Source organism: Psammomys obesus, unplaced genomic scaffold, assembly GCF_907164565.1.
Source record: "Psammomys obesus unplaced genomic scaffold, mPsaObe1.curated_primary_1811, whole genome shotgun sequence".
Lineage (NCBI taxonomy): Eukaryota > Metazoa > Chordata > Mammalia > Rodentia > Muridae > Psammomys > Psammomys obesus.
Genome location: NW_026592732.1, coordinates 161,378 through 185,607, shown reverse-complemented (window position 1 = coordinate 185,607; position 24,230 = coordinate 161,378). Strand labels below are relative to the sequence as shown.

General features: G+C 45.0%; 1 protein-coding gene and 2 pseudogenes across 2 annotated transcripts; all 3 read right to left on the bottom strand.

Annotated features, from left to right (window-relative positions):
* Nucleotides 1-2,292, bottom strand: LOC129682870 (myotubularin-related protein 2-like; annotated as a pseudogene).
* A 425-nt stretch (nucleotides 2,293-2,717) lies between these two features.
* Nucleotides 2,718-4,783, bottom strand: LOC129682869 (plakophilin-4-like; annotated as a pseudogene).
* Nucleotides 4,784-12,204: 7,421 nt separating this feature from the next.
* Nucleotides 12,205-24,230, bottom strand: Pglyrp4 (peptidoglycan recognition protein 4). 2 transcript variants are annotated; one of them, XM_055615648.1, is made up of 8 exons: nucleotides 24,182-24,230; nucleotides 23,246-23,353; nucleotides 22,445-22,643; nucleotides 21,019-21,137; nucleotides 18,822-18,974; nucleotides 17,109-17,307; nucleotides 13,469-13,587; nucleotides 12,205-12,383 (listed from the first exon to the last, which is right to left on the bottom strand). In XM_055615648.1, exons 1-8 carry the CDS (start codon nucleotides 24,228-24,230, stop codon nucleotides 12,205-12,207), a joined length of 1,125 nt encoding a protein of 374 aa, XP_055471623.1. The 2 variants fall into 2 exon arrangements, with proteins under 2 accessions (XP_055471623.1, XP_055471624.1); XM_055615649.1 differs by having other exon boundaries at nucleotides 22,445-22,654; nucleotides 23,263-23,353.

The window sequence follows — 24,230 nt, the reverse complement described above, 5'->3', positions numbered from 1 at the left end:
CTAGCTGTTTATGTAGGACCACAGTGACACCGTCTTAGGGAGATTCTCTTTCCCTCTCTGCTGTTCACTTTTAGAGAGGGATGTCGCAAATAAACAGCTGTATAAGTGGTCCAGGATGATAATGAGAAAATACTCATCGAATTCAAATATGGCAGGCAACTGTCTTTGCCTAACATTTGCCAGACAGTCAATAAATTTAAGGAAAACAGGTGATCTCTCTGCATCAGCATGGTTCTTATCTCCATGGCCAACTCTTGGTTGGAATTTCGGTCCTAAGCTTAGCCATGCTTTCTCCACAAGAACTTCAAATCCTTGTATGGTTCAATAGTATCCATCCAACATGAGGATGGCCAGGGAAGTGAGCTGAGCTGTGCGACCCCAGCCATCACTGCAGTGCACCACCACAGACATCTTTGCTGCCTCTACTTGTCAGCAGTCCTAAGAGTCCTTGCAAGACTAAGATCAATGTGTTCCAGCCTCTGCGTAGATTCCAAGTTAGACAACCAGTGAAGTTCCTCATTGTTGAGGTACACAATCTCCTTAAGCTTCCACAATGATTCTCTCATAACATAGACATTATAAAAATTCAGAAAAACTAGTTTTGCATTTTGATAAGCATCTTCACTTTCATAACCTCCCCACTTTGCCTTATTGGCAACAGCATTGACACTTGTCCAAGCATCAAATCTAAATACTTGGTGAGACTGGACATTGGAGTCCATGGGGGCCCAAAGGCATTTCTTATCCTCTTAGCTGTGCTTCTCACTTACTGGAACCATGGGCTGTGGCTTGACTTTCAGGATGAATCTGTGATAAAAGTGGGATCTGGCCCCATGACCTGAAGGTTGCCGCTCTCTTTAATTCCTCATCAGGAATGTTTGCTGGCACAAGCAAGAGGGCAGGATATTTGTCACAAAGTTCAGAGCACTCATTTATCTTTGTTATTCTCCAGCTTTCATTTGGAATTCCCTGCCTTCTATACTCTAAAAGGGGGTCATACAGTTTCCACCCATTTTCAGGGAATATTTCTTTATACTCAAAAGCAAAATGAAGCAAGTTATTAGGACCAGAATTCATATTTCACTCAATTCTCAAATATGAATCTACTTGTTTGTCTCTCTGGTTTATGAGCAAATAGTAAATTCCTGATATCCTCGCACAGTCTCCAGGCCGTAAGAGTTTTCACCTTGACCAAATGCTACTCTATTTATTGCTCCAAGAGAAGCATCTAGAATAAATGGGGGATCCTGCTGTATGCTCTTGAAATAGGACCTGTAATTTGTGACAGCTTTCCTTGTACAGCAGCGGTGAACGGATATGTGTAAGTCACATCGTTGGCCATGTCTTTAATGTCTTTTTTTCCTGGAGGCAGGGCTGGTTCCTCTATTTCTGCTAAATTGCTTGACTCCCTCAGGATCCTCAAACCAGAAGAAAAGTTGCCTGCTGAAGCTGAAGTCGAAATAGAGTCTAATGGCACAGCAGAAATTGACTTGTACTCACCGAGTTCTCTTCAAGAGAAGTGGAAGCGCTGGACAGCGAGTCCTCGCTGGGCAGCCTTGCTGCTTCAGCTCTTCTCCATGGCACCAGATCAGGAGGCCGCTGCAAAAGCAAGTATCTGCCATAGCAATACTTTGACTTTTCCTTTTCAATTTGTATCCACTTGATCTACTTTAGTTGTCTTACTGCTCTAGCTAGGACTTCAAATACTAAGCTGAAGAGATACAGAGAGAGTGGGCAGTCTTGTCTTGTCCCCTGATTTCAGTACAGTTGTTTAATTTTCTCTCCATTTAATTTTATATTGGCAACAGGCTTGCTGTATGTTGCCTTTATTATGTTTAGGTATGTGCCTTGTATCCTTGACCTCTCCAAGACTTTTAACATGAAGGTGTGTTGGATTTTGTCAAATGCTTTTTCAGCATCTAAGGAGATGATCATGTTTTGTTTTGTTTTAACTTTCTATTTGCTTATATGGTGGATTATATTGATGTATTTTTGTATATTTAACCACCTCTGCTTGCCTGGGATAGAGCCTACTTAGTTATGGTAGATGATATTTTTGATGTATTTTTTGATTCGGTTTGTGAGTATTTTGTTGAGTATTTTTGAATCAATGATCATAAAGGAAACTAATCTGAAATTCTCTTTCTTTGTTGGGTCTTTGTGCAATTTAGGTATCAAGATGACTGTGACCTCATAGAATGAGTTTGGCAATGTTCCTTTTTTTCCTATTCTGTGGAATAGCTTGAAGAGTATTGAGATTACCTCTTCTTTGAAGGTCTGTTCAAAAACCATCTGGTATTGGGCTTTTGTTGTTGTTGGGAAACTTTTAATGACTGTTTCTATTTCCTTTTAGGTTATAGGACTATTTAAGTTGTCTGATCTTGACTTAATTATCAAGAAAATTGTCTATTTCATTTAGATTTTCCAATTTGTGGAGATAAGGTTTTTGAAGAAAGACATTTTTAAAGACAGTTTATTCTTTTGCCATTTAAGCCAGTTAAATGTTTTCTCATGTTTTTATTAGTGCTTTGAGAATTTTATACAGTATATCTGGGGCACATTTCTCCCTCCCCCAACTCCTCCCAGATCTACCCATCCTTCCCGACTCACCAACTTTGTATTCTTTTTTGGTTCTGTTTTATGGTTTGGTTTTATTTTTTTTAATCCATCTATTACAGTTTTTGCTGGCCTTAGACTCTTAGATATATGGACTTTTTCTACAGTGTGGACAATCTACTTTCAACACCATACTGTGTTGAGTAATCAGTAGAAGCTAGAAAGTAAACTTGATCATCAAAATAAGGGTTTTCGTAGCTACGAGGAGACTGCAAGTACAAGCTGTATGCATCCAAGGTCTTCCTGGTGGAGTTATCTTCACCATGCAGGTGTTGATGCTGTGGCTGTCTATTTTGTTCTCATGCTGGTGAGGAATTGGAACTGATGTAAATTGGTGAAGGTTTGCTGGAGTCAGGATACATACCTTTATGTGTGGTATCCCCTTGGTTGTAGTAATACTGCATAGGTGGCTGGGTCCTATTGTATTCAGAGAAAGGGTCTCTGATTCCTAACAGTGCTGGTGAGGAAGAGGTGCTGCCAACTGACTGAATGGTGGGTGACATCTGTTGGTTGGTGGTGGACAAAGAAGGGTGTGATTTGAATAACTCTCGCTCTGGTGGGAACACAGGTGTGATAAAATGGTTCTGATTCCACCCATTCTTTTTGTAAATGCTCCAGAGGTCCCGATACTGCCATAATGTATTCAAGACCTGGGCTGCCACCTTCGCCACTTTCAGAGAGGACCTGTCTCCTCTGCCTTTGGTTATGTTCACCAGCTTTTCTATGCCTCTTGAGTCAGCCAGAGCTTTGGCATTCTCCATGTTTTTGTTGATGACCTCGTGCAGAGCATAGCACATGGCTGCCACAGTCTCATCAGATAGTATGCTGGGGCCATTGACCAGGTCTCACATGGCATATTTACTTATGAACTCCTGTTGCAAACACCCAGTGCCATGTTCCTCAAGGCAATGGCCACAAAAGAGATGACTCTATCATTATTCATCCCCAGAAGCTCAGCAAGGATGGGAAGACCTTTTTCCTTCTTGACAGCTGCCTGATGTATTCTGAGAACTTCCATTTACCAGTAGAGAGGTTCTGGAGAGAGCCAACAGAGCCTTCCAAGGAGGCTGGGTTGGAACTTTCTGCTAAAAGGGTCAGATATGGTTTTACCACTGGTGGGTGCCAGAGTGTTTCAACTCCTTTGGGAGACTTGGACAGTACAGGGATAGACCCAGTTCCATCCCATTAATCCTCTTGTGGGATTCTCTTCTCCTCATCTTCATCTTCCTCTTCCTCTCTTCTTCCTCCTCTTTTTCCTACTCCTCTTTCTCCTACTTCTTTTCCTTTTCTTCTTTTTTCTCCTTCTCCTTCCTTTTCCTTCTCCTTCTTTCACCTGCAGCTTTGTTCCTAGTCTTTGCTGGGAGACCCTTTCCCTACTAAGTCATCCAGGTCACTTAGTCTGAGAAGCTGGGCCTGAGGGACTTCCAGTTCCAGCCGATATGACAACTTCCTCAGGGTGCACAAAAGTTCTCCACTGTCTTGCTGTCGTAATCAATAGAGTTCACACATATGTAGATCACATACAACAATGAGTCCACCAGCCTATCACAGGACTGCATTTGGTTGCATGCTTCCTCCTCCGCCAAGCTGAGGTTCCTCAGGTGACCTGAGGTTCCACGAGGTCTGAAATTTTATTTTATGATCATCATCAAAGGAAGAGTTATTCCACCCAGAATGTGAGATAGCATCTCGAATGACTGACATTTTTACAGCGTCGCATGAGGATAAATTCCAAAGGAGCCTTTCCAACTCAGGTGGAGGCCAATGTCACTCCAGGGACCAGGGACATCCCGGCCAAAGGGTCGCCACTGCTGCGGTACTAGAGCAAACTGGCCAAAGTGCCTTCACCATGCCACTACCAGCTCCTCCCTCCCTACCTGTCCCCTCCCCTGAAAACACTCTCCCACCACCCTGGTGGCAGCTACAGCTCGCCTCTACTCCTTGCCCATAGTGCTGCCATGGGGGCCAGCGGCCAGCAGCAAGGTGCATTCAGACCTGGAGCCTCTCTACTTCATTAATGTCTTCCCCAACTTTATTAGTTTTTTTTTTTTTCATCTACTGTCATTGTAATTGTCTGCTTGTTATTTTTGGAGAGCTTTGAGATGCACCATTAGGCTATTTGATAAAACTTAGACAATTTAATATGAGCACTTACCTCTTTAAACATTCTTCTTATGATTGGCTTGGCTGAATCCCAGAGATTCTGATAGGATGTTTTCATTATTATTTGTTTCTAGAATTTTTTTAATTTTCTCTCTGATTTTTTGAATGATCCCAGACCATTGTGCCTGATGCTCTAAGTTTCTCTCCAGGGCCTCCCCTAACCCTTGGGTTCTGAAAAGAAAAGTTTCCTTCCCTTGCAGATGACAATCAAGTCCTCCAAGTCTTGCTTCCTTTAAGACTGAGCACAAAAGAAGCTGTTCACCTTGATACATGGAAAAGCCTGATATCTGAGAGTCCTCTGCCCAGCAGGGCCGTTCAGGGAGGGACTAGCCCTAGCTCTACATTGGCATAAATCTCCCTGGTACTTTTGGAGAATGTGGCCCTGTTCCATCTGGGGCCTGCCAGCAGGGAGATGAAGGATCAAGGACCTTAACATAAAACCAGAGACACTAAATCTGTTAGAAGACAAAGTGAAGAAGAGTCTTGAAATCATTAGCATAGGAGACAACTTCATGAACAACTCAGGTTCTAAGATCAAGAATGAATAAATGGGACCTCATAAAGCTGAAAAGCTTCTGCAAGGCAAAGGACACTGTCAACAGTACTTCCAACAGAGGGATAATATCCAAAATATATAAAGAACTCAAGAAATAAACACCAACACACTAAATAATCCAGTTAAAAATGGGGTACATAGAAAAAACAAATCCTCAACAGATGAATGGCCGAGAAACACTTAAAGATGCTCAGTGTCATTAGCCATCAGAGAAATGGCAAATCAAAACAACTTTGAGATTCCATCTTTCACCTGTCAGAATGGCCAAGATCAAAAACTCAAGTGACAGCACATGCTGGCAAGGATTTGGAGAAAGGGGAACCCTCCTCATTTTCTGGTAGGAGCGCGGACTTGTACAACCACATTGGAAATCAATCTGGATGTTTCATAGAAAACTTTGAATAGCTCTACCTCAAGACTGAACTGTATCACTGCTGGCCATATACCCAAAATGTTCTCTATCATACAACAAGGGCATTTGCTCAGTTATGTTCATAGAAGCTTTATATGTAATAGCCAGAAACTGGAAACAACCCAGATGTCCCTCAACTGAAGAATGGATAAGGGAACTGTGGTACATTTACACAATGGAATACCACGAAGCTATTGAAAACAAGGAAGTCATGAAATTTGCAGGCAGATGAGTGGAACTAGCAAAGGTCATCCTGAGTGGGGCAACCCGGACCCAGAAAGACACATGATGTGTTCTCACTTATAAGTGAATGCTAGCCATATAGTATAGGATAACCACACTTTAACTCATGGACCCAAAGAGTCTAAGTCACAATGATGGCCCAAGGGAGGGTGTTTGAATCTCACAGAGAAGGGGAAATAAAATAGACATAAGTGGTAGATGGATGGAGGAAACTGGAAGGTGTTGGGAGGGGGTATGGGTGGGTGTTATCAGGTGTCGGGAGAGTGGAGACAGGGCTAGGAGAGAAAACACAAATCGATGGGGAGACGTCTCTCTGTAGAGTGGAGGGATCTCCCAGGGATCTATCGGGACTAGATGAGACTCCTAGCAGCCTGGAGTGGCCACCTCTTGTAGCCAAAAGGGTCTTAGAGTGGCGCGAGGGGAACACCAACCCACCAAAAAAACCTTCAACCCAAATTTTGTCCTGACTACAAGATGTGCAGGGATAAAATTGGAGTAGAGATCGAGGAATGGCCAACAATGACCGCCCCCCTTGAAACCCACCCCATGGGAGAGAGCTAATCCCCTGACACTATTAATGTTACTCTGCTGTGCTTATAGACAGGAGCCTAGCATAACTGTTCTCTGAAAGGCTTCATCCATCAGCTAATGGAAACCGATGCAGAGACCCACAGCCAACAATGGGTGGCGCTAAAGAAGTCTTGTGGAAGAGTTGGGTAAAGGACAGAGGGAGAGTTGGGTAAAGGACAATGAGAAGACTTACAAAGAGCCTGCATGGGCTGGACCTAGACCCCTACACATATGTAGCAGATGTACAGCCTGTTCTTCATGTGGGTCCCCTAACAGTTGGAGCAGGGACTATCTCTGACTCTGTTGCCTGCCTTTGGATCTCTTTCCTTTAGCTGGACTGTCTCATCTGGCCTCAGGGGGAGAGGATTCCCTTTGTCCTGCTGCAACTTGGTGTGCCAGAGTAGACTGGTACAAGACAAGGAGGAAATAAGGAATGGGAGTGTCTTAGGATGGGGCTGCTATTGGCATGTAAAGTGAATAAAAATAAATAACTAAACAAATAAATAAGTAACATTTCATCACATACACATCTTACATGTTACTATCAGTTCATCTCTTGGAGGACATTTGGATTGGCTTGATTGTTATAAGTACTTGTGTAAAAATAACAAAGGAAAGAAAATAGATTCCTTTTCACACAGTACATCCCAAACACAAATTCTCCTTCCCCAACTCCTTGAGGTAACTCCTCAACGTCTTCCTCCCCCTGTTGTACTTCTTTTCCATTTGTCTTCATAAAAGAGCAGGCCTCCCAGAGATAACAAGCAAACAGAACAAAATAAGATAAAATAAGACAAGGAAAAGCCCTCATAGAGAGGCTGTACAAGGCAACCCAAGAGGAGGAAGAGTTCTAAGAGCAGGTAAGACTTAGAGACAAACTCATTCTCACTGTGATCATTCCCACAAAAACACCAAGTGAACAGCCACAGCATAAATGCACACCCTTGCAAACCCTGTCCTTGCAGCTTCGGTCTCTGTGAGCACATATGAGCCCTGCTTACTTGATTCTACGGGCCATGTTCTCCTGGTGTTCCCATCCCTCCTGACCCCTAAACTTTTTCCTTCCCTTCTTCTGGGGATTTTCTGAGCTCCTACAAGGGAGACTGTGGGGAGTTTCTCCTCTGTCAGACTGCTTTGTTATTTAGCTCTCAGTGGAAAGCCATGTTTTCACCCTGGCCTTCACCTGGAGTCAGTGATAAGCAGGATGTTTTGCCAAGCCCACCTCCTTTTTTTTTTTTTTTTTTTTTTTGGAGACAGCAAGCAGGATGTCTTGTCAAGTTCACACCTTTTGTGTGTGTGAGGATCACACAGACAGGTGGTTGAGGTAAAGAAGTTTGACTTCTCTGTTAATTCATTCATTGTACTAAGGTGTTTTTGCTCTGACTTAAAAAGGGATTATTGGAATTAAGGGAGGCAACTAGTTTCTACTGGAGCCCTCTCAGAAAGATCCCATGTGTACTGTGTTGGTTTATTAATTTTCTTTCAGTCCTCACTCCCTGCTCAAGAACTGTTCGATTCTGCTGGCAGGCTCCAGCAAGGGACCCAATGGAGACCTCCAGTTTAGACTTTCTCTTAATATAATGTCTGGCTGTGTATTGTCCTATCTGCTGCTGGAAGAAGCCTCTTTGAAAACGACTGGACAAGGCATCAGCCTATGAGTTTAGCAGAATAAGGAATCATTCTGATGTATTTTTTGGTTTGGTTTTGTTTTTGTCCATCATGTTTGGTTCTGTCCTAGGTTTCTGGAATATCTAGTCTCTGATTTCTCACCATCCAGGCAGTGTAGGGCTTAGACTCCCTCTCATGGCCTGGACCTCAAGTTAATCAGACATTGATTAGCCACTCCCAGCATTCTGTGCCACCATTCCCCCAGCATATCTTGTATGCGGGATATATTCTAGACTGAGGGTTTTTGTGGCTGGGAGGCTGTACAGGGTTCTCTTTCCATACCTTACAGAGTCCCTTCACAAAGAGACTAGAACACAGGGTTGAAGGCTCCATACAGTAACCAGTTGGACATGTCTATTTTCAACAAGCTGTTTGGCCATTGTCCAAAGCAATGGGGCCTCACTGTCAGTTTTCAAAGAGTGACTCTCTGCCCTAGCATCAGCCTGGGTTGTTTAGTGATCTCCACAGAACCCTGCCCCACTACTGGAAGCCTTGCCTGGCTTCAAAAGATGATCAGTTCAGACTTCATAGTCTCTATTTCTAGGAGTCCTCACTGGGGTCATCCTCATAGACTCCAGGGAGTTTCCACTTTACGGGGTACTGGGTTTCTACAGTGCTCCCTAAATGCTCCCAGTTCCTGTACTATATGGCTAGTATCCACCTGTGAGTATGCACCATGTGTGTCTTTCTGCTTCTGGGGTACCTCACTCAGGATGAGCTTTTCTAGTTCCATCCATTTGCCTGCAAATTTCATGATTTCCTTGTTTTTAATTGCTGAGTATTCCATTGTGTAAATGTACCGCAATTTCTGTATCCATTCTTCAGCTGAGTGACATCTAGGTTGTTTCTAGATTCTGGATACTAGGAATAAAGCTTCTATGAATATGGTTGATCAAATGGCCTTGTTGTATACTTGAGCATATTTTGGATATATGCCCGGGATTGGTATGGCTTTAGGTAGCACTATTCGTAATTGTGTGAGAAAGCGCCAGCTTGATTTCCAAAGTGGCTGTACAAGTTTACATTCCCACCAAAATGGAGGAGGGTTCCCCTTTCTTCACATCCTCTCCAGCATGTATTGTCACTTGAGTTTTTTATCTTAGCCATTCTAATATGTGTGAGATGAAATCTGTTCCATTTTGATTTGCATTTCCCTGATGACAAAGGATGTCAAATATTTAAGTGTCTCTGCCATTTTGATATTCTTCTGTTACAAATTCTGTTTAGCTCTGTACCCCATTTTTTTTTTAGATTTTATTTATTTATACATATGAGTGTTCTATTTGCATGTGTGCCTGTATGACAGAAAAGGGCATCAAATCCCATTATAGATGGTTGTGAGCCACCATGTTGTTTCTGGGAATTGAACTTAGAACCTCTGGAAGAGCAGCCAGTGCTCTTAACCACTGAGCCATCTCTCCAGCCCCTGTATGCCATTTTTAATTGTATTATTTGGTTTGTTGGTGTTTAATTTCTTGAGGTCTTTATATATTCTGGATATTAGCCCTCTTTCAGATGTAGAGCTGGTGAAGATCCTTTCCCAGTCTATAGGCTATCATTTTGTTCTAATGACTGTGTCCTTTGCTTTACAGAATCTTTTCAGTTTCATGAGGTCCCATTTATTGATTGTTGATCTTAAAGCTTGAGCTCTTAATGTTCTGTCCAGGAAGTTGTCTCCTGTGCCAATGCCTCAAGGCTCTTCCCCACTTTTTCTTCTAACAGATTTATTGTGTTTTGCTTTGTGTTGAGGTCTTTGATCCACTTGGACTTTAACTTTGTTCAGGGTAATAAATATGGATCTATTTGCATTTTTCTATGTGTAGACATTTGGTTAGACCAGCACCATTTGTTGAAGATGCTGTCTTTTTCTCCATTGTACTGTCTTGGCTTCTTTTCAAAATCAAGTGCCGGTAGGTATATGGGTTTCTTTCTGGGTCTTCGATTTGATTCCATTGATCCACCAGTCTGTTTCTATGCCAGTACAATATAGTTTTTATTACTGTTGCTCTGTAGCACAGCTTGAGATCAGGGATGGAGATACCTCCAGAAGATCTTTTATTGTAAATGATTACCTTAGCTATTCTGGGTTTTTTGTTTTTCCATATGAAGTTGAGAATTGTTCTTTCAATGTCTATAAAGACTTGTGTTGGTATTTTGTTGGGAATTGCATTGAATTGGTAGGTTGCTTTTGGTAAGGTGGCCATTTTTACTATGTTAATACTACTGATCCACGAGCATGGGAGATAAAGACGTGAAGTTCTTGTCATACAGGTCTTTCACTTGCTAAGTTAGATTTACACAAAGATATTTTATATTGTTCATAAACATTGTGAAGAGTGTTGTTTTCCAAATTTCTTTCTCAGCCTGTTTATGGCTTGTATACAGGATGGTAACTAATTTTTTGAGTTAATTTTGTATCTAGCCAATTTCCTGCCTGTGATATCTAGCCCTGGGCTGAGGGTAGCACTGCCTTAAGGGATCTTAAAGTTTTTACCAGATGTGCCTGAAAGATTCTTCAGCCCCTCACTATCATTGAGACTTTTGTTGTTGCTATTAAATAGCACTCTTCATAATTTTTGAAGTGCTTTCAGAGTATATCTACTTTTTGCCCTTTTAGAAACAAGCAAATAAATATGAAATCTTAATTTCTGGCATGAGGAGCTACTGAATAATAGTAACATTTTTCACATAAATTGAGTCATTTGTTATGGGGAGGCTGTGTACATTTTAGGGAAATTTAAATGCTATGCCTTATTACAGAATTGTATGTGCAATTTCTGTGATTATATGATATGTATGATACAGTTGATTAAATCTGATAATTAGGTTTTAATAACATAACAGATACAAAACTTTTGCCTTAAAATATGAGAGCTAAAAGCCAAAGGATGTAGTTCAGTGTACAGCCTGTATGAGGCAGTCAGTCAATCAATAAATAAATAAGGAGGGGAAGAAAGTTTTTATATTTATTTTTATTAAAATAAGAGCAAAAAATGTATATAAAACATGACAAGATGTTATTTAATCAAACTGTAACAATACAATCCCTACATTATGTTCCTTTTATTCATTTCTCTTGTTTCCCCCTTAGTCTTCCTTCCATTTTACAGAACGACATAGAGAAAAACAAGGCTTCATGTGCTTACAACAAATGAGGGAAAGGAAGGCAGGGTTTTAGAGCACCAGGGTCAGCCATTAAGGACCCATCCAGGTCCAGGGAGGCCTTGGTACTGGGCAGCAAGTATTGATACAGGTCTGCCTTGACCCTGAAGGAGCATGTGGTCCTGGCACTCAGGGTGCCCTATGAATACAATGGCATGGGGACTTTAGAGACACAGTAGTTGTTCTGGACAAGTCAACACAGCCAGCTCTGAGCCTCCAACCAAGTGATGAGAATAACGGCAGGATGGGACACTGGACAGCCGGGCTTCCACAAAGGGGTTCATCGATTTCTCCAATAAACACCCATAATATCTACTAACACTTAGACACAGATCCAGAGCTGACCCAGGCTACTTTACCCAGTGGTGAAGAAATCTCAGATGCTGCCCTGGAAAAACAAGCCAGAAGAGAACCTGCTTGTCTGCAATGAAGCATTCACACATATGCACAAGTGGATGTGTGGGCAGAAGAGGAAAGGGCACCCGCCTGGGCCATGGATGACCACTGGAAGCTGCCAGACAGACCATAGGTGCCTGTGTACCAGGCAGAGGGGCAGACAACTAGAGAAAGAGGTGTGACAAGAACCAGTCCATTACCTCACCTGGCTGAGCAGACACGTGGCCAGGAGACAAGAGGCTCAATTCAACTCAAGGGACTGTGAGTGGTGGATGTCACTAAGAGAGGACACGGTCGTCCCAATGCAGGAAATAAGGCAAAGCTTTGAAATGAGAAGACAGAGATGCCAGTTCAAGATGAGGGGAAGACAGATGTGCAGCAGGAGGAAGAGCATCCTCGGAGAGGGCTGGGGTCTCTCTCAGTGCTTGAAGTGAGGCCACATCTTGATGATGTTGTACAGTGCCTGCCCAGGGGACAGAGTGTTGGATACATCGCTGTGACCCATTAGCAAGTAGTTGGGGGTTAGGTACCCCTTGACCATGGCACACTGGATCAAGTCCTGGGCTGCCTCCAAGGCAGCTGCATTGGGTGGGGAACCTTCAAAGCAAAGCCAGACCATTGGTTGTAAGATCCCAGAGTGCCAAAAACAGGTCAGAACATGCCCCCAAACCCACCTAGCCTACCACTAAATAGCATATTTGACTGTTGGCAGCCATTCTATAGACAGACTGAATGCCAGATCAAGATTTTACATGTCTTAATTTCAAAGTCTTTCTGACTCTAAATTTCTGGTCCTGGAATTATACAGTTTTCTACTGTAGAAATTTGTTCTGACAGTTCTCCGTTAGGACTGCTTTAGTGCCCTAAGGAACATTTGGCAAAGCCTAAAGATATTCTTAGTTGATAAAAGTGGGAGAAGAAAGGACACTCTTATTGTCAAGTTGGGAGAAGGCAATGATTGATGATTGTGCTGACCAAACTTCAAAGAACAGATCTGTGACAATGGATTATCTCATCCAGAATGTCAGGAGCAGCAAGGCCTTTCCCCACAGAGTCAATGTTCAGTCTCTTCTCATCTGCCTTTAGCCCCATCTAAAGCTCGTCTTCAAAGCAGCCAGAGCAAGGAGCGGGGACAGTACCTCACCTTTCCAGATATTCAAAACAACAACACCCTTGCTCTAGTCAGAAGCTCTGAGTAAATGAGTACTTCCAGTGCAGTCAAGGCAAATCCCTAAATTCCTGCTTCGGTGCTCAAGCCTGAGAGGTCTAGAACTGTTCCCATGAGAACCAAACTAAGATAGGTTACAAAGAACTGAAATTATTCACAAAGACGTTTTCCTTTGCTTCACCCATTCATTGTGGCAGAAAGAGGGGAATGAGAGGAGAGGAGAGGAGAGAGAGTTAGAGAGAGGGAGAGAGAGAAAGGGAGATGGGGAGGGAGTGGGAGAGAGAGACGGAGGACAAGAGAGATTTGCCTGTGTTTTAAAAGGTTAACTTTAGAGTACCTATTCTTTCTGGAATCCGAGGGTCACCTCCAACCACACTCATCTTAGATAAATAGAAATACAAAGCTTCAGCATATGATACTTAAAATGATGTCTGAGCCTGATGTCTTTCCTGTCCAAATCACAGTCTCCTCAAACATCACACAAGGATTACAACTGCCCGAATCTTCCACTTACCTGTGAAGATGCCCATGAAGGTGATGCTCAAAGCAATGTCGTCATACCCATCAGTACAGGCGCCTTGACTGTTCCAGCCCACCCCTTCATAAACACCACCATCCTGGCCCACGAGGAAGCTGGAGAAGCACAGCAGACATTAGTGTGAAAGACAGGCACTCTGGGACTGATACCTTCCTTCATCAGTTCATTTATTTCCTTACTCAACTAAGCAACTTTCTGAACAAATAATACAGAGTTTTTGTGAGTGTTATGCTGGTGAAAACATCTGGAGGAATGGGGCTTTAGAGGGACCAGACTTACAGACTTACAGAATTCGCTGATCTCTGCAGGACTAGATTTGTCACAGCAGCTGTTGTTAGACTATAAATGACTTAGCAACAATGTTGGCTATTTGTGCTGACTCAAGCAGAAAGGAAAGGTCTCTGTGCTGTGGACTCCCTTTGTAAACTGGTTATACTTTGTAAACCCCCAAAGCAGGAAAGTGGCCAGATCCCTGCCTGAGGAGCTCCAGCAGCCAGGCCCCTTCCCCAGACCTCTCTAAATGTCATAACATTTCCAGCCTTTGTAACTGTCACAAAGCTCATCTCCAGCCCCTCCATAGATCCACTTCCAGATTAAGTTAATGTTAGGTGAAATGACTGAACAAGATCCCACAATCTCTGAATAGGAAAATCCACCAATCCTGAAGCTCCCCTAGGATCAGGACTTGAAATCCCACCAATCTTCACCCTGGAAATCTCTGCCCTAGAAAGCTCCACCCCCTAGGAAATCCTACATAGGCTGTGTCTGCTCTGTTCCTTGCTGTCCTCTCCCAGGAGCAGGCTCAGCAACCCTGGGCTCATCCCTCCAATAAATCTCTTTTATGAGATTAGCTACCTGGTGTGACTCTCTCATGGAAGAAGCCAAGAGGCAAGGAAGAGAAGGGAAGAAGTGGAGGGGGGGGCTGAGGCTCTGGCGCTCCTCCACTCAGCTGGGGATGCCCTCCCCTGGGAGCTGCAACATCTCTGCTGAGAAGTCAGAGCCCTGTGGTCCTCTCAGAACCCTGTGGTCCTGGGCTCCCATTCCTTAGAATGCCCTTCCACTGGGACACTGTCCCTTGTCAGAGATACGTGGTTCCTGGGCTCTAGTGTCCCAGGTTGCCTTTCCATTGGGATACCTTCTCTCTTCCGCTCTGTGGTTCTTGGACTTCTGAGTCCCAGGAAAGGCAGACAATCTGACCCCCTGATTCCCCAATATCTAACCATCATTTCCCATGAAATTGAACCTGTCAAGCCCCCTTCCTTCTCCAGACATCCTTTTCTCTTGATACCCACTGTGTGATAGTCCACTCAGCCTCTTGTCTGGCAGATCTGTGTCTGTGCCTCAGCCTTAAGTATGTGCTTCTTGGGGTGCTCCCCTATGCCTCCTCCTTCTTACACACTTTCTCGGAACTAGCCTATCCATTTCCATTCACCAGCCATTAAAGTGCACACCTCACAATTGGAGCAACCCCTTCCCCATGCCTCCTCTTCTCTGGGGTAGCATTGTAGAGAAAATCGCCATCCACTGGCTCCAAACCCAGGCCTCAGCCCACTCACTCCATCCGCTTGCCAGCCAAGGCTTATTGCTGGTATCTCCCAGACTTCCCTGACAAAGCCCTGCACCACAGTCATTTGACACTCACTTCCATGAACTCTGAAATGCCCCCACTTCTTCCCGTGACATCTGTACCCTCTTATCCCTGTCAGCACTCGCCTTGCCTAGACTGCCACAAGATTTCAAAGCCTGTCTGCCTTCTGGCTTGCACTCACTAATCTGTTTCCAAAGCATTATCCAAGACACTGTTCTCAAATACAAATCACATAAAATCCAGCTCTTAGTCCTTTGCATGGAACCCAGACTTTCCAGTCAAAGATGCATCATTCTTCAGGACATGGCTCTTTGCCTCCCAGCCTCACCTCTCATCACACCCAGTGATGGCATTTATGTGATCACAATCTCTCAGCTCCTCAAAGACACTATTCTTACCCTGGAATCCAAGTCTTTTGCTGCTCCCTTTCTAATTTGTCCCCAGTCCCTCCTTGGGTCTTAGCTAAGGAGTTACTCCTCTGAGGACAGAGTCCTTCACTCCTCTCCCTGCCTTCCTACTCCTCCTTCATAGGAGCACTTAATTCACCTGTTGAGGCTAACTGTGTAAAGTCTTTTTCTTCCTCATTGAGTGGCAGGAGGGGAGGGGTCACCTGTGCTCCCTCAGGAAACATCCCCAGGGCACAGCCTAGCACTGTCAGAAGCGAGTGTCTCCTGAGTTCAGAGCCTCCTATGAATGATGATAGGACACCCAACACAAATCGGAAGCCTAGAAGAGACTAAGTGGAGCCTGGGTAATAAAGGGAAATCTTTATCCTCAGTTGTAAAAATATTTCCAAATTCATATTTGATAGTCACATCTCCATTGCAGTTGGGGAGAACAACATTGGATTATCCCGAATGGCAGGACCTAACAGTCATTTGGGAGGTCCTGATGATGGTTAGAGGTAATATTTCCTCCCATCTTTAAGGAGCTTCAATAGAGTGGAGTCAGAGAAGAGAATCAGTCATCTTAGAAGAATATACCAAGTAACAAATGCAACAGAGAGGGCACATTGCACGCAGGGGTCTGCAGGAACAGTCAGGAGTAAAATACAGCTCCAGAAGCTAAGCCATGAATGGCCCTAGGTAGTGGCTCTTTCTATTAACACATAAACACACCATAGGAGTTAGTGATGGCTTGTATTTATGCTTAAAGCTCAGATGGATTGTTCATGATGGAAAATGAGCTGAGGTGTTTCTGTGTCTTGCCTGTGAGCTCTGGATACACGCTCCAGTGTTTCTGACTGTTTTGTGGAACATTTTGTTTCTATGTGGGTCAGTGTTAAGCTACTAACTTTTAACATAAGTATTCTTGACCAACAAAATTCAGTCATAGAATTCTGATATTCATTCTTCATTAAATGAGAATAAAGGAAAGGAGAGAAGGAAAAACAGAGGGAGAAGGGAGAGAACAGTGTAGGAGGAGAAAAGGGAAGGGGGGGGGAGAAAGACAGACCGAAAGATACAGGGGAAGGATGAGGAAAGAATTGCGGGAGGAGGAAAAGAATCTTCCCACTAGATAACATATTCTTTATTATGGAATCACAGACCTTGGTACTATGAAATTAATGGATGTTATCCAGTCTCTTGTTGTAGGAAAGACTCCCTCGGGATGTTCAGAGTTTTGGATCCAAAGGACCAGCACAATAACACCAGAAGGAGCAATCCAAGCAGAGAGCATCTCTTGAGCCAATGTAGTGAGAGGCAGTGAACCTGCGTTAATCTTCTCTCCAGGTCCCACAGTCTTGTACACTGTGCTGTCCTCTAATATATTTTCAGGAGCTTTGGTATCTATAATGTCTATAAATCACCTTTAATAGGTACGTATTCTGAGGACATGCTTGGGGCTGTGACTGCCCATTATCTGTCTCTTAAACAACAACATCCTGGATTCGGTAAGAAGCCAATATAAGTACCAATAAGTTTCTCATATGTTGAGTAATCAGTCAACATCTCCCTCGCCCCTCCTGTTGGGAGATTCAGATTCCCCCCTCCAAGGAGAAAAGACCCTGTCCTTGGGATCACTTACTTGTATCCAATGTCACACGTGTTTCGTCTGTCCATGAAGAAGGACTGGAGGTCTCGGACCAGCAGGCGGCACTCAGCAGGCTGACTGCACGTTCTCCCAGCAGTGTGAAGGATGATGGCGTACTTCGCAGGGAGAGCCATCTTGGGGCAGTGGGACTCTCTTGCCCCCCATGCAGACCGTGGAACAATGTGGGGGCAAGCTGTTACAGAGTAAAACAACAAAAACAAGAGACAAACATGAGGATTCATGATACCACTTCAGGCCATCCACCTGACACTAAAGCTTCTGGATATTGAGATTTCCCAACTCCCTTCAAGCCTCTTCCCAAGCCTGACTGTGATATTCTGGAGTATACTGATCCAAGCAGCAAACACAGAAACTTTACTTCTAAAAACCCAGAAGATTCTGCTTGTATTAAACATCCCTCTATATGGACAGATGGCAGCAGTCTCCAGGAAGCGGTCAAACTGATCCAGGGCTCATGATGATAAGGACAAGTTTCTTCAGACCTCATTGAGACCGAGAAAAGATTAATAGTTCATGCTGGTTTTATCTCAAAAGTTTCAAGAAGTCCCTGGCACTGATCAGGTTCACTAGGCCCCTTCTGTCCCCACAAATATATGAGCAGTGAGGACAGCTAAGACTCTGAGACTGGCTGAGGCACCTGGAGGAGACACCTTCCAACTTGTCAAACTCCCCACAAATTGTGCAATGAGCTCCGTATTTGGTCACTCAGGCTTGGGGAACCTTTGGTGATGAGGCTGCCTCAGAAGTAATTCCTCACCCATACCTCTGTAATTAACCCAATAAGACTGTGGTTCACAAAAGGAGGAGGAGGAAGGTGGGAGGAAGACTGGTTTGGGGATGTAGAGTTGGCTCAGTGGTTAAGAGCACTTGTTGCTCTTGCAGAGGACCTGGGTTTGATTTCCAAATTTACGTCATTGTTCACAGTCATCTGTAATTCCAGTCCCAGAGGATCTGATGCCCTCTGCTGGCTTCCATGGGCAGCAGGCTTACAAGTGATACACACACCTACACGAGTGTGTATATGTATGTGTGTGTGTATGTGTGTGTGTATGTGTGTGTGTATGCAAAAACACTCATACACAATAAAACAAATAAATCTAAAAACTCATTGGTTTTTATGTCATTGCTTCTTAACCCAAAACAACATCTAACTTGTTGTCTGAATGTTTTTGATTCCTCCTTTAATGTCAGTGTGACAATGTCAAGTTTCTGTTACTTTCTGTGTTTATAAATGTGTGGCTACATGTAAGTGTGTGAATAAAAACAGTGCGTTAATGTCGCCTATCCTTGTCTGTGCCTATTTGCTTCCCTACCAATTTTCACCGTGTAACATCGTGAGTATTTCACCTGGTTGTATGTTCCTTGTCTTTCTCTCCCTTCTGCTCTGAAGCTCTGTATCTCACAGTCTCTTGTTCTTTGCTCCTTAGATACTTTTTGCTGAAGGAGTGGTGTGACGGCAGAAAGATTGTTCACACAACACTACTCATTCTGACGGGGTGCTGTCACTGAAGCTAATTGGAAAGAGGTGGCCTGCAGGTTTCCTGTCAAGGCCTGCCAACACCAGCACTTTGGAAAGCTGGGTGACGGCGTGGCTACTGGGAAGGATGTGAGAGAAGCCTGAAGGGTCACGCCTGGCAGCATCCTAGTAAGTAGGATTGGAAGGACTAGGAAGGAAGAGGGTCTCACCTGTCTTCTGTCCCCGCATCTGTGCAGGAGCCAGGCAGTCTTCAGTTTTCACAAGAAGTGGCTGAATGTACTTGGATGACAAGTAGCCCTTCTTCACAGCATGGGAAATCAGGCCCTTCATGGCTGACAGAGCTACAGGGCTGGGACTGCGTCCTGGAAGACAGTGATTCAGAGGAATCCCAGTCTGGCCTAGTGTTGGAGACCAGTGGGAAGAAGCTGAGGTGCCCTGACAAACCCTCACAGCTGCTGCAGGAAACCGTGGGACGGCTCATCCCTCGAGTCAGAGAGGCGAGGATCAAGGACCTGGTATAGCAGGGCTCTGAGTGGCTCAGGCTGAAGTCCTCCTCAAAGATGTACAAGACTCCACATCTCCACAGCCTCCGTCCACGGGATGGCTGTGGGGAGCCGGGCTCAGCGAGCCCTACCTGCTCACATCAGCGTTTCCCATCATTTTTCTCAGCACAGAGCTCTGAATCAGGCACTGTCAGCAACTCCCTTGGTAATGAAGAACTTGAGATCTAAACAGTATGTGCTTCCGATCCCAAACCAACAAATAAATCTAAAAAATCAAGCAGGCATTCTGGACCCAGTACGCTGCTGGAATCACCCTCACTGGAAGTGGAAAATGCAGGCTCATGTTTTGACTCTTTCCCTTGGGTTATTTGCTTCTCTGAAATGCATGCGGTAGCAATAGGAATGATGGAATCTCCCTGGACTATCCCAAAAGGCATAGAAAACGAGAAACTAACTATACAAGATGTGTTAACAGAAATCAGCTCACAAACTCACAGGCACAGTCCCAGGACTGTGTTTGGATGTGGGGGTCAGGAGTCTGGAATCAACAGACTTGCAAGAAAATGGAAGGCTGCCATTAGAAGCTGTGTGTTCCAGGAGCTGCCCAACACAAAACAAATTCCATGGGTGCCCCCTGTTTTGAAATTTTGCTTCATTTTGTTTGCTTGTATTTCTTTCTTTCTTTTATTTTGAGAGAGAATGTGAAGTTGGGTGGGTAGGGAAGGGGAGGTATGTGGGAGGAGTTGGGGGAGGGGAAAATGTATTACATCAAAATGTATTACATGAAAAATTAATAAAATTAACTGTCAGCTTGAGCAGATCTGGGAGACAAGGCTATGGATGTATTTCCTGAATGGGCGCATTGAGGTAGTGAGAGACCAAAAGATTAAAAAAATCATTGGCTGATATTTTAAAGTTTAAATCCTGAATGAAGGCTAGCTAGGTAAAGACATTTCCAGTAATGCCCTGTATTCTCTTCCTGCCTATTAGAGATACAGTTGCTAGGAAACTGGCCCATCCCCCTAGGGAGGGACACCAGATCATTAATGGTTTGGGGACCTTCCTATAGCCAATCAACTCAAAATGCAACATCCCTTTTGCCTTTCGACCAATAGATGCTTGCCAGGCAGGAATCACCCCTGCTTTGGGCATGCTGGGAGGGTCTGGAATCTTTAAATCACCCAACTAACCTGAGCACGAGGCTCTCAGCTCTCACCGCTTTGGCGGTGGGGGTGTGAGCCCAAGCTGCAGCTTGTAATAATTTGTAATTTAAAAACCTCATGTATTTACAGAGAAGTCTATTTATTCCTGGTCTTTTGGGGTTCGCAAACTGGGCACAACATTTTATGACCTAAGTTCAGACAGCACCCTTCCATGGGACGGCACACGGGACTGAACACAGGAGAGAATGAGGTGAGCACCAACAACATCCTCCTGTTGCTAATTGCGGATGCACTTCGTGCCCAGACATGATGACTCCCCCATTGTGATGGGTTAAGCGGCATCAAGGTGGTTTAAAAAAATAGATAGAAAATCTGGAGTGAGAGACAGACAGAGGGCCACTGGCCTGCAGCCACAGACCTGAAGGAAAGGTATGAAAGCCCCTACCACAAAGATCTCACACACAGAGCACAGATCGACCTGAATAACAGCAGAGCAAAGGGACCCCACGGATAGAAGCAAAGAGCAGGAGGGACTCACCTAGAGAAGCCTGGGAATTTGAGGGAGAAGTGTGGCAGAATCAGAGAAGGAAGCCAGAGCAGAAGGAAGCGCATCACGTTGTGTGTTTGGGAAACCGAGGCAGCAGAAAATGTCAGGAGAAACTGGCTTTCCAGAGATGCCTGAAAGGGCAGCAGAGCATCAGGGCTAAGCAGCAGAGCACTCTCGGCTGAGGCGCCATTACCGTCCTGGGTGCCGAAGAAGGCAACGCCTAAGGAGATGTTGTTGTAGCCCTGGCCGTGTGAGCCTTGGACATTCCAGCCAACACCTTCATATACTCTGCCATCATCCCCAACCAGGAAACTGTGGGCAAGGAAACACAAGTTACTGGCACTGACACACATTCCTGAGAGAGGAAACCACCTACCCAGGCTCAGAAGGGAGCAGAGCTCAGGGCAGGTTTACAAAAAAGTGTCTGCATGGATTTCTCTGAGACAATAGAAAGACCAAGTCATGTATCCTCATTCTTAACATTGAAAATGACTACACACACACACAGCCTTTGACTCCCTCCCTATACCCAAGTTATGTATAAATCATCCTAAATACTGAGAAGGAAGAGGGGACCTTGGTCATACAGAAACTACAGTTGACCTAGTCACACAATATTAGTCTCCATGGATTTCATACATCTTAAAGATGGCTCTGCTACCTCCCACAGAAGGCATACTACCCAAATGATCTCCACACCGGCTACACATGTGTTTCCTCCCAGGTAGGGGACTTCCTACGTAAACGCACCAGTGAGTCACAGACATAGTAGCAGGCAATGAGTTTGAGGAGTGATTCCAGAGACCAGAAAGATGGAGCAACGAGAAAAAGACTAGAGAAAGAAAGAAAGTCATCAGCAGATGCCCTGAAGCAGCTTGAGAGCAGACACCTGGCACTGCCCCCTGAGTGCCACTCCCACCCACCGTGTCCTTCTGAAGAACTGTGTATATACACTTTAGAACCGTCCTACAGAAGGGTTGGGCTGATGAAGTTACCCACTGATCTCTGTCTCCAAGGGGCCATTAACTCCCCTAAACCATAGAGGACTTCAAGAGAGCCTGGTGTGGGAGCCAGACATACTGTGGGCACTTCCAGAAGCCATTCCAAGCCCCAGACTGCTGACATCTGGCAAAGTCAGGCAGGATCCTCCAAGACTGGCTGCCAGGGTCACAGGTGGGGCGCTTACCCCAGCAAGACAAGAGCCCGTACCCGTGGCTTGGTGAGAATGCCTCTGACAGGTTGAGCTAGTTTAAGATCGATGACTGCACCTTGGGAAAATGGAGATTCCTGCTCTGCCTCCTCAGACTGGTGGATGACTAAGGCACTAAGGTATAAGGAAGAATTCTGCAAACCATGATGTGTCAGGCAAAGCAAGGTTCTCCAGAAGCGTTCAAAGGAGCAGTTAGGTCCTGGGTTTGTTTTTGATTCTGCATCTCAGAGGCAGGAGCTTCACAGAGAATAATGTCAGAATTTCATGAAGATCTTTTTCACTACTGTATTCGTTGTGAAAACATATAGAAACACAGCCAACAAGCAAGGAAGATGGGTGAAAAAGACTCTAAGAACCTTAAGAGAGCAGCTCTGACCACGTGCCTGGAGGTCCAGGCCCAGCCACTTACTTGTAGGCCACATCACACCAGCGGTTGCGGATATGATGGGCCTGTAGTTCCCGAAGCTGCTGAACACAGACAGTCTGGTTGTGGCATTCTAGCCCAGGGACATGGTGTATGACAAGGACATCCACGGGCCTCCTCAGCTTAGAGCTGCAGCCAGCTGCTTCTGCCCCCCATTCCTCACGGGAGACCATGATGAAGACATCTGTGTGGAGAAGGTGACACCTCAGCTACCGCACCTGCATTTGCTTAGGGAGATGCGCGTCTGGTCTGCCCCCTGCTGGTAAAAAAATGCCCCAGGAGAGGTATGAGCAGGTGGCCATCCCTCCCCACCCACTGTCACGTGCACCTTGCAGGCTGTCAGCCCCAACACAGCTGAACTGGCCAGGAGGTCGAGATATTTTGCTTTCCCTCTCAGAAAGCCACACCATAAATGCACCCCCATTGGGAAGTACGCCCATGCCATCCACTCGTCCCCCGCCCAGCCCTCCTGGCCGCACTGTGCCCTCGCTGGCAACTTCCTCTCTGGCTCCCACTCTCTTCAGGGGTCACATCTCCTCCGCCTAGGCTCTTCTTCTGCCCTTCACTCTCTGGCCTGCTGGACTCAGGGACCGATTCTCTCCCCTGCAAAAGTAGTTTCTCCCCTTTTGATATCACCCCTATACCCCCAAAGCATTAAAAAATTCACTTAAGCCACTGGCCAGAGCCCCTCTACCACTCTGCTCTTCACCCTGTCCCAGCAGGCTGTACAGACCTCCATACACTTCCAGCCACACTGTAAGCCCAGCAGCCCCTAAGCCTCCTCACCATCACGGCCCATTCTGCCCTTCTCAGCCAGCTGGGAGAAGCTGCCCGACAGCCGCTGCAGCCCTTCTGACACCTGTTTGATTTGTGGGTTTTCCCAGGAGGAAACACCTGCAAAAGAATGTTCCTGTTTTCATCTGTCTTCAAAGAGTTCCAGAGCCCTTTGATAATAAGGAGCTAGCAGAGCTCTAGCCAGAAACAGCTGCCCCCTCCATTACCCTTCTGCTGCCCTAAGTCCCCAAGCCTCCTCCAAGAAGCCCCTGTGGGTTGACCAGGAAACCACCGCTAACAGATAGAGGCATGGCTTTCTCTAGTACTGCCTTTGGGTAATCCTCCAGGGTGATAGTTCATGGGTACAGGGAGTTAGACATATTGAACAATTATGAACTATATATAAACATACAATTGGCACAAACAACCTGGAGATATGTCCAGGCACCTGAAAACCACAGTGTTGTCTTCTGTATACATTTTTGTGTATCCAGTGCAATAAGAAGGAATAGTTAGAATTGCCTTTCATGAATCAGGCCAGTTCCTGCTCAGTGCTCAGGCACTGGTCAAGCCCATACTCCTACCTGAAGGACTGTGAGGGTGTGCAGGCACTGGCTACGTTATTGCTCCAAAGGGGCATCATTTGTCGACGAGCACAAATCTAGTTAGTTTATATGCTGACGGCATGATATTGACACAGATACAATCATTGCTTCCATCCACGGTTCTGACTGCTAGGTGCTAAGTCAGCTGTGCGCGTTTCTTCACTTAACCCTCAAATTTAAGAGGGGAGCAGCTTCTTCTCAGTCTTCAGATGGAGAACTTAAGATTTAGAGAACTTAACCACTTATTGAAAACTATTACTTGTGGTAAGGCAAAGTGTCGGCCTCAGATCTATAGGCGCCATAAAACTCTTCTTACATGCTGGGGAAGAGAGAGAAAACTTACCCCATGCCAGAAGAACCAAGGTAGAGGAGACAAGAAGCCAGGGCAACAT

Bases quoted from the DNA above. Each gene is read 5' to 3' on its own strand.
- Pglyrp4 (XM_055615648.1), bottom strand. From the start codon at position 24,230: ATGTTGCCCTGGCTTCTTGTCTCCTCTACCTTGGTTCTTCTGGCATGG. The intron at 22,644-23,245 runs GTGAGGAGGCTT...TTCTCCACACAG, and splicing joins GGGCAGAATGGGCCGTGATG to ATGTCTTCATCATGGTCTCC. The intron at 21,138-22,444 runs GTAAGTGGCTGG...CCTTGCCCACAG, and splicing joins TGGTGTGATGTGGCCTACAA to TTTCCTGGTTGGGGATGATG.